The sequence below is a fragment of the Protobothrops mucrosquamatus genome, unplaced genomic scaffold, assembly GCF_001527695.2.
Source record: "Protobothrops mucrosquamatus isolate PMUCROS unplaced genomic scaffold, P.Mucros_1.0 scaffold85, whole genome shotgun sequence".
Classification (NCBI taxonomy): domain Eukaryota; kingdom Metazoa; phylum Chordata; class Lepidosauria; order Squamata; family Viperidae; genus Protobothrops; species Protobothrops mucrosquamatus.
This window is the reverse complement of record NW_015386462.1, coordinates 414229-423257: the sequence shown is the minus strand read 5'-3', so window position 1 is coordinate 423257 and position 9029 is coordinate 414229. Positions and strand designations below refer to the sequence as shown.

General features: G+C 38.9%; 1 protein-coding gene across 3 annotated transcripts in view; it reads left to right on the top strand.

Moving 5' to 3' along the window:
- The first annotated feature begins 1201 nt into the window (after positions 1-1201).
- MDM2 (MDM2 proto-oncogene) overlaps positions 1202-9029 on the top strand; it is a 22562-nt gene continuing 14734 nt past the window's right edge. For 2 of the 3 annotated variants that reach the window (XM_015812461.1, XM_015812459.1), the window contains exons 1-5: positions 1202-1662; positions 1750-1840; positions 3293-3367; positions 7244-7377; positions 8386-8435. In XM_015812461.1, coding sequence (XP_015667947.1) covers positions 1757-1840; positions 3293-3367; positions 7244-7377; positions 8386-8435 — 343 coding nt within the window. In that variant the 5' untranslated portion in view covers positions 1202-1662; positions 1750-1756. The remainder of the gene's footprint in view (positions 1663-1749; positions 1841-3292; positions 3368-7243; positions 7378-8385; positions 8436-9029) is intronic. The other variant, XM_015812460.1, reaches the window with a different exon arrangement.

Below are 9029 nucleotides of genomic sequence, written 5' to 3'. Positions count from 1 at the left end.
GTTTCATGCCTGTTGCTGGTTGGCTAACTAGCAACGGGGTCTTACCAGCCAATGGAATTGTGTGATTACAAGCCAGGGGAATCCCATAAAAGAGGGCTCCCCTGGCCCAGATGCCAGTCCGGATTTACTTTATGCCTTGCCAATAAACCGAGAGCTGACTGTCACTCGACTCGTGTCTTACTGCCTGCGCGATCTAACAACTCCCTCCTCTTGTTCTTCACAAAACTTCAGTTGGGCTGAGATGACAGGCCCTAATTCATCCAGGAAGTGCTATGACTTTAAGTGGATTTCAATCTGGTTCAGAGACCACCAGTAATTCTCAGAGCTGTATATTAGGTATTAAGATTGCAATCTTCACTAAAGTGGCTGAGCTGTATTTTCCATAGGCTGACAGAGGTTAGACGCATAAATGTACCACAGTACATGTCAGGGCATGCCTCTTAAGCTGCCCTTCCACATACATAGAATTTTACACATAAATGTACTGTGGTACATTATGCTTTCAGCCTAAGTAAAATACAGCTCAGCTCCTATTAGGTACATGTATGGGTACATTGGTGTGTGTGTGTGTGTGTAATTTATATATATGTTGGATGTTTTTTAGGATATGTTTTTATATATATATATAAAAAAAACATATCCAACATACCTTCCTCCTATTTTCCCCCAAACCAACCTGCGAGATGAGCTAGGCGGAGAGAGTGTGACTGGCCCAAAGTCACCCAGCTAACTTTCATGGATGGCTAAGGCAGGAGTACAACTCACGGTCTCCACAATATTAATGTACATATATCCTTCAGGTTGTGGAAAAAAGACTTGGAGTAATCAATGCATCGGATTTTATGCTTGTGTATGAACTCAGAAATAATCCAAGCCAAACCGAGATTCCATACAAAAATATACACGCTGATAGGATGGCTGCTTTACTATAAACCTTGTGCAGCTTTTTTTTAAATTAAACCCGATGAATACAGTGCGACGCAGGAAGTCTGCAGCAGCAGATGATCCCCTCCCCCACCGGTTTCAAACACGAACGACAGCGCGGGGCAGGCCCCCTGAGGAAAAAAACTGGCCCCTTCCCTAGAAAGCCGCTTGTTCGTCCCGGCTGGGAGACGTCGGGAGACGGCGTGAGCGTCTGCGGGGGGCGCCACGTAGGCCGCTCGCGCACCTCAGCCAGGAAGTGGCTCCTGCCGCTACATAAAAAAGAAAGCAGCTACGAGCGCCTTAGTTTGAAATGGCGACGCGTGGCGTGAAATAATTTGGCCTCCACTTTCAGGAGGAAGCGGCTTCCTTTCGCTAACAGAGAAAGAGGCGCGTAGGGAAACGGGCGAGGGAGGACGAGCTCAAGGGAAGGAGTCGCAGAGCGGCTTGGGAGTTGGGCGGGAAGAGGGATTTCTCGTCTAGATTTCCAGGAAGGCGCGTTCAGCTTGGAGGGATCGTTGGGAAAAAGCGGAGGGGACGGGCGGCGATGGCGGCTTCGCTGTTCCCATCCCTCCTACCTTGTTGAGTCAGCGCCTCTCTCTAGTCATGCTCGGACATGCCTGGCCGTTTTGTTTGGAGGAGTGAAGTCCAGACATGCCCGTAAACGAGGTCGCGGGGCCACTATTTATGCTCGGCCCTTGGGAGGCAGTTGAGACTTGTGTAGCTACAGGGCCTCTTACGGTAAGGTGATCGAGGTGCTTTGGATTTTGCTGTCCTGTCGCCTGATGCACAGCCTCAGCTTAGTTTTTTTTCTTCTTTCCTCCCTAGCAGGCAGATGTGCAATACTAAAATGGCTTCTGCGACCGACCAGTCTGCGGCTGGCTCAGCTGTTATTGGCCGCTCGGATCAAGAAGCCCTGGTAAGTGTAAGGCGATGTCGAGGCCCTTCCGAAGCGATTGCATTTTCCAGAGGTCCCTGTTGAGCGGGACAATAGGAAGGGAGAGGGCGGATTGTTAGCGTTGTTAACTACTCTGCACACTCCATGCTAGGACGAGGTTCTTTAATTTGGGGGGGGGGAAAGGTGGTTAAACAAGTTAGATGGATCACACGTTTTAAATTTTAAACAATGATTTAGGAACTGCAGTGAGTGATTTTGTCAGCAAATGAGACAGATCAGCAAATGACAGGTTGATATAGCCAATGTGGGAATGCTGCTGATAGGTTTTTTTAAATTGGAGAACTCTGACCCACTTCACTGTTCAGAATCTTTTGCAGTGTTTCGGTTTAGACATTCAGAAAAAAAGCTAAGGTTAGCTTGTATTAATTTGCTTGGAAAAAATCCATTAAAGAACATGCTTTTGTGTAATTATGCTTGAGATGATTATTCACATGGAGCCAGAGACCCAGTGAAAAAGCTATAAAGTGTGCTGGGAAATTCAGGCTAATGAGATTTCTCAGCATAAATTTCTCAGGTACAAGGTAGCATCATTTGAAAGGTTTAAAAATTACTAGGATGGAATTGGAATAGTTAAGTATTACTCTGTGTTTGAGATGGTAAGACACTTTTGAGGCAAAGTGAAGATCACTTAAAAATGTTATCCTCATTTGAAGACTGGCTCAAGGTTAAAGATGCTATGAGTGGGTAGGCACTTTGCGATGAATTTAAATTTAGCCTGGATGTAAGAATATTATGCAAACCTCACCTACCTACTTGTGGTCTGGTAGAGGGATGTTTTCAACTTCCCAGTTCAGGGCTGAAAATGGCTGGCTAAAAGTCATGCAGACAGCTTCCATTCCTAAGGGAAAACTAGAACTTAGGTCACCTTTGTTTTTTTTTAAAAAAGTGGAATATGTACATTTGAAACTATTCTGTTTGCATTGATCGGCTGCATTCAAAGTATTTTCAAAGAGTGGCAATATAGTATCTGAGAAGCCCCAACATTCCTTTAGGCATCAGAATAAGATCAGTTGGTTATTAAGGCCTATATATGGATGTTTTTCATTTCATATGTTTAAAGCTATTCTGTTATTTACTTGGTTATGTGATTGCACTGTCTTATGTGAATATATAAAAATACTTTAAGAACCAGTTTCAGCCCATCTCATGATAAGCAGAATATAAGATTTTAACTAAAATAGCATTCTCTATTATTTGGGCATGATCTTAGGGAATCATAGAAACACGTGCTTGGAAATTGCGCTTTTTTCCCTTCTACTTTTAGATGCAACTCTGAGAGCCTTTTTGCTTTTGATCTCAAAATTTTTTGCTATTTTTGAGCATATTAAAAACTTTAGAGCAAGGTTAGTTTTTGGAAAAAAATCCCATATTTTCAACAAGACAACTAAACAAACTGCATCTTTATATTTTCAGATTAAACCCAAACCACTGCTTATGAAACTTCTACAGTTTGCTGGTGCAGAAAAGGATACTTTTACCATGAAGGAGGTAAATAGATTAATTGCAGTCAACATAGGAAGTGAAAATGAATTAGGTGTTTATTTCTTATACACTGAACAACATGCCAAGTTACAATAATGTGACTGAAGAATACAGCACAGCTGAAATGGTGGGTTATGATTTTATCTTAGCCTTATATATGAGAGCAAAGGCAAGACCCATATTCTGTTTTCCAAAGTTGCCTATTTTCAAAGAATTATTTTCTACATTCAGTGAATATTTCTAATTTCATTTTTTTAAAATAACATTTGATTTTAAAATAAACAGAAACTAACAAAAGTAATATTTAAGCTCAAAAATGAAAAAGAGAAAATGAAAGCAAAAGTCCTTCCTTTTATTTCTGTACTTTTGATTTTGCTTTCTTTCTCATTTTTCATTCTTTATTCTTTATAAATACAAAGAAATGACCTCCATCTTTTCCTTTACAACAGATATAAGTATTGATTTACATTAAACGCTTACTCTACATTTACAACATTAATTTTACATTTTTCTTTTATCTACTTTTATTTCTAATCATCAGTTTCTTAATATTTTTCTTAATATTTTTTCTGATTCATGTAAAAAGTCCAAAAGGGGCTTCAGTTCAGCATTAAAATTAATGTACAATAATTTTTCAAAACATATTGTCTAAAATTAAAATAACATTCTAATTAAAACATTCATCTTAATACAGAAATTCCCCCCAACAGTGTCAATTGCAATTTTCCCCATTGTAACCTATCTTTTTTAACTTCATTCAATGCCTTATAATTATTTTGAAACAACATTCAATTTACATGTATCAGATTAATACTGAAGTCTTTTACCTTTTTCTCAATCTTATCCTTTTTACTCATCAATTATCTTTGGTCTTGTACTTTCATGTTTTTATTAACATCTTTGTCTTTTATTTATTAATCTTAAAGCCTAAAATACACCAATTTCTTTTACTTTTCTCATTAATAATTTGAAGCCCTTTAAAGAATCTTTCAATACCAGCACATGCCTGAACAAGTTTTCTTCTAAACACTTCATTTGGATTCTCCCAAATGGCTCTGGGCCTCAGACAGTGTTCCTTCTCGCTAAGTTCAGCACAGCCACATGATCCATACGACTTTCTAATTCCATATCCCTAACTTCTGATTTATTCTCTAAGATTCTCATTCTGTTATTAACTTGTTTTATTTTTTTCCATATATTTGCTTTACAGGTAGTCCTCAACTTATGACCTTAATTGACTCTTCAATTTCGGTTGTAAGTGATGATCATAAAGTGGGTCATTGCATGACTCCACCCAATTTGATTACCTTTTTTGCAGTGGTCATTATGCTATAGGGCAGTGATGGCGAACCTTTTAGAGTCCGAGTGCCCAAACTGCAACCCAAAACCCACTTATGCATTGTCAGGTGCCGGGTGGGTGTGGCCCATTGGGTGGGTGTGGCCCATTGGCAGGGCGTGGCTGCGGTGGTAACAGCAGACTGGGTGGGACTAAAAAGTTCAATCAATCAATTCCAACTTTGCAAGATCTTTTTTTTCCCCGTGAGAAGTTGAAATTGACTGATTGATTGAACCTTTTTTTTTTTTGTACACGGCAGCGGAGGCCTAAAGAGAAAAGGTTTTATAAAACCCAGCTGAAGGCCTAGGACTGGGGCGATGGCACGTGTGCCCACAGAGAGGGCTCTGAGTGCCGCCTCTGGCACCCGTGCCATAGGTTCGCCACCACTGCTATAGGGTGTTTTTTTGCCAGAAACTGGAAAAAACATGAATTGCAGTCAGATAATTGTGGGAACTGCAAACAGTCATAAATGCCAAGTGCTCAATGCAGTCGTGTGACTGCAGGGTAAAGGGAGGGAAACATCGGACTTTTAATCCTGGTTGTAAGTGGCTATTTGGGGGTCTGTCATAACTTCAAACTGTCACTAAATGACCAATCATAAGTCAAGGACTACCTATATACTTTTATACCTTTTAAATATCCATCTTATTCAATCTTTCCTTCAAGGGTCATAAATTTGGCTTCAAGCAACTGAGCCAATTTTAGTCCCGAATTCATCAAACATTGATTGAAATAAACTTAAGTTTATAAAAGGGATTGCTTTATCTTCATTATCATTATCTTTTCTACTCTAACAGTTGTTCTGAAAAGCCTCCATTCTCCCTTTGCTTAGTCATTCCAGAGTGAAAGTAGTAGGCAGAAAAGAAAACAGATACAAGTAATCCTTAACTTACAACCAGCACTGAGTCCAAAGTTTCTGTTGCTAAATGAAATTTGCCCCATTTTACAACCTTTCTTGTCAAAGTTGTTAAGTGAATCACTGTAATTGTTAAGTTAAAGTGTTTCCCCAAAAATAAGACCCGGTCTTACATTTTTTTTTGCCTCCAAAAGAGACACCAGGTCTTATTTTCAGAGGGGGCCCTTTTTCACTCACCCGCCCAGCCGGCCCACTTCTGTGGCCGAAGGAGCAGATTCATTCTGCAGCTGAGAATGGAGCTCCAGCCTGCATTTTGCAGTCAACTGCCTTTCCGGAAGGCCACTGCAGCTATGGATTGAATCCTTAGCTTGGTTCTCGGCTACAGTGGCCTTCTGGAAGGGCCTCTGACTGCAAAATGCAGGCTTGGGGATGCCGCAGAAGAAGTGGGCTGGCGAGGACAGGCCTGGCTGCAAGGTAAGTGGATGTGGGGCGCATGGGGCAGCTTCACATCCCTGCCCTAGCTTGATTTTTAGATATTGGGGTAGGGCTTGTGGCCCACCCCCAAAAATCAATCCAGGGCGTATTTTCAGGGTAGGTCTTACTTTCAGGGAAACACAATAGTAACATGGTTGTTAAGTGAATCTGGCTTCCCCATTGACTTTGCTTGGAAGAAGGTCGCAAAAGATGATCATATGACCCTGGGACACTGCAATTGTCATAAATATGAGTCAGTTGCTAAGTGTCTGAATTTTGATCACATGAGCATGGAGATGCTGCAGTGGTCGTAAGTGTGAAAAACAGTCTTAAGTCACTTTTTTCAGCGCTGTTATAACTTTGAACAGTCACTAAATGAACTGTTCTAAGTCAAGGATTATCTGTACTTCACTCCTAGTATCTTTAAAGCTGTAATTACAGGCACATGTCTCAGCGAAATACACTACTCAAATTACTGTGGCCTTTTTTATAAATCCAGTCAACAATCAACCATATTAAGACAAAACAAAAAGCATTCCCATGAAAGAACTAAGTCAAATTAATGCAACAGAGATTTTTACAATGCAAATTCTTGAAAAATATTTTTTTAAAAGTAATGTTGCCCTTCTTCTGTTAATACCTTTCTTATATAATCCCTATTATTTGGCTTATTGTAAAATACCAATATATTTTTAAGTTTATAATTCTTCTAAGTTTATAGTCACAGAAATATTTATCTGTTACAAAAGAAAATCTTTCTTAAATTGAAGAATAATAATATTTCAAATGTGATTAAGAAATGAGGGTTGACAGGTCCAAGTGTCCATAGGCTACATCATACTCAACTTGTAAAACAACCGCAAAAACCTCCATCTTTGTGGTTAACCCATAGGGAATGGCCATCTGAAGATCAGGTAGGTTAATTTCACACTTCCTCCTTCATCCAGAGGAAGTTCAGCATCCAGCAATGGTTGCTGGGTTCCAATCAAGCTGTGGTGTTGTCCTCATACCTCAAAGACAAACTAAAGCACCTTTAGTCCTCACTGGAATATTTCCAATTTCAGAAGGGCACCATAACAGTATTATAGCTGAGACATAATTGGGAACTACCTTTAATAAATGTAATTGTCCTGTGAGCAATCTGTGAGCAAAATGCAGTACAAATTCTACTTTCTAAATTTTGTGTTACAAAACTGTTTAATGTTTGCTGTTGCAGATTTTGTTCTACCTTGGTCAATATATTATGTCTAAACGTCTATATGATGAAAAGCAACAGCATATTGTCCACTGTGCAAATGACCTTCTGGGCGATCTGTTTGGAGTACAGAGTTTTTCTATAAAGGAACACAGGTAAAAAAAAACATAGCTTGATCTTAAATGCTGTGCCTATAGCTTTGTTGGCATGAATTTATGTGTTAGAAATATATCCATTCAGATTGTCTGCATGATTATAGTGAATTTATTTTTAATGTAGAAATCTAATGTAGCGTTTTATAGTTCTATATTATATTTCCTTAGTAGCTGTAATAAATATACTGTAAAATAAAATCATCCAAATTTTGGCAATATTTATTTACTGCATTTATATACTTCTGTGAGAGCTCACAATAGATTATTGGGAGCAGTGGATAAGAGTTTCTTTTAGATTTTTTTGTTTAAATACTATAGCCAGTGTGATATAGTGCTTAAGGTGCTGGGCTGGGACTGAGGATACAGCTTCTAGTCATCTTTTAGCTTTGGAATCCCTAGATGACTTTGGATCAAGACTGAAGGTAGGCTGGAATCTGAATCCTAGCAGAAGCTTAAATACACATCATATGGCTGGATCGGAATGTAGCCTTAATATGGCCATTTAGAATCCATGTTTGAAAAAACAAATATTATGCTATTTCAACCAACACTTCTAGCTTCAGAAGTGGGCAGATGGTTAATAAGTGTTAGCTAGGTTCTTAGTTGGTATAAGTAAATGATATCAAAATAAATGCAGATTCAATTCCAATCCTGCATAATTCTAGTCATACTTTAGGCATACTGGTAATTGTACAGCTGTACAATGTTGGACTAATCACTTTCAGTCTAGGAACAGGGCAAAAGCAAACCACTTCCAAAAATGTTGCAAAGAAAACTGCAGGGATTTGTCCAGGCAGTTGTCAGAACTCAGAGAAATAAAAAAGGCTTGTGGGAGGAGGAGAATCATATGATACCTATACTGAAAGATCTTTACTTTCACTCTGCTTTTAGCAGCCATTTTCAGTTTATGGTTTCTTTCCCAGAAGCTTCTGAATATATACAAACTTTTTTCATCATTGTTTTGTTTTGTTATATCTAAAACTAAGATCTTGTTTTATCTTTTAAAAGGCAATTATATTTGATGATTTCCAAAAACCTGGTAACAGCCATCCAGCAAGGTAAGTGGTTTTTTTTTTTTAATAAGCTTGCACTTAAACAATTGATGGACAAAAGGCTAGGTACAAATAAGAAACCCACTGAACTGTTGCATGGTTAAAATTTTGAAAAGAGAATAGATCCTGAAAAGCAATTATATAAATATTTGTTAAATCCTTTTCTAACTCTATTGGCCAACATTTATTACTGAATTTTAAGGAATTCATATTCATAATTGTTTATACAATTATAAAGTAATTTATTTATTTATTTATTTATATTTAAACTTCTATGCCGCCCTTCTCCCCAGAGGGACTCAGGGCGGCTCACAGCATGTTAAAAAACAACACAAAAAACATTTCCCCTATAAAACCAATTAAAAAGCAAATATATTAATAGCTGTGTCATATTTAAAATATTTGAAAATTTTTAAAAATTATTCCCTATTTAAAATTCACCCTAGGTCAGTCCCGCTTGTTGAAAAAGCCATGTCTTGAGGGCGCGGCGGAAGGTTAGGAGATCCGGAATCGTCCGGATCTTGGGGGGTAGCTCGTTCCAGAGGGTGGGGGCACCCACAGAGAAGGCCCTCCCCCTGGGGGTCGCCAGCCGACACTGCC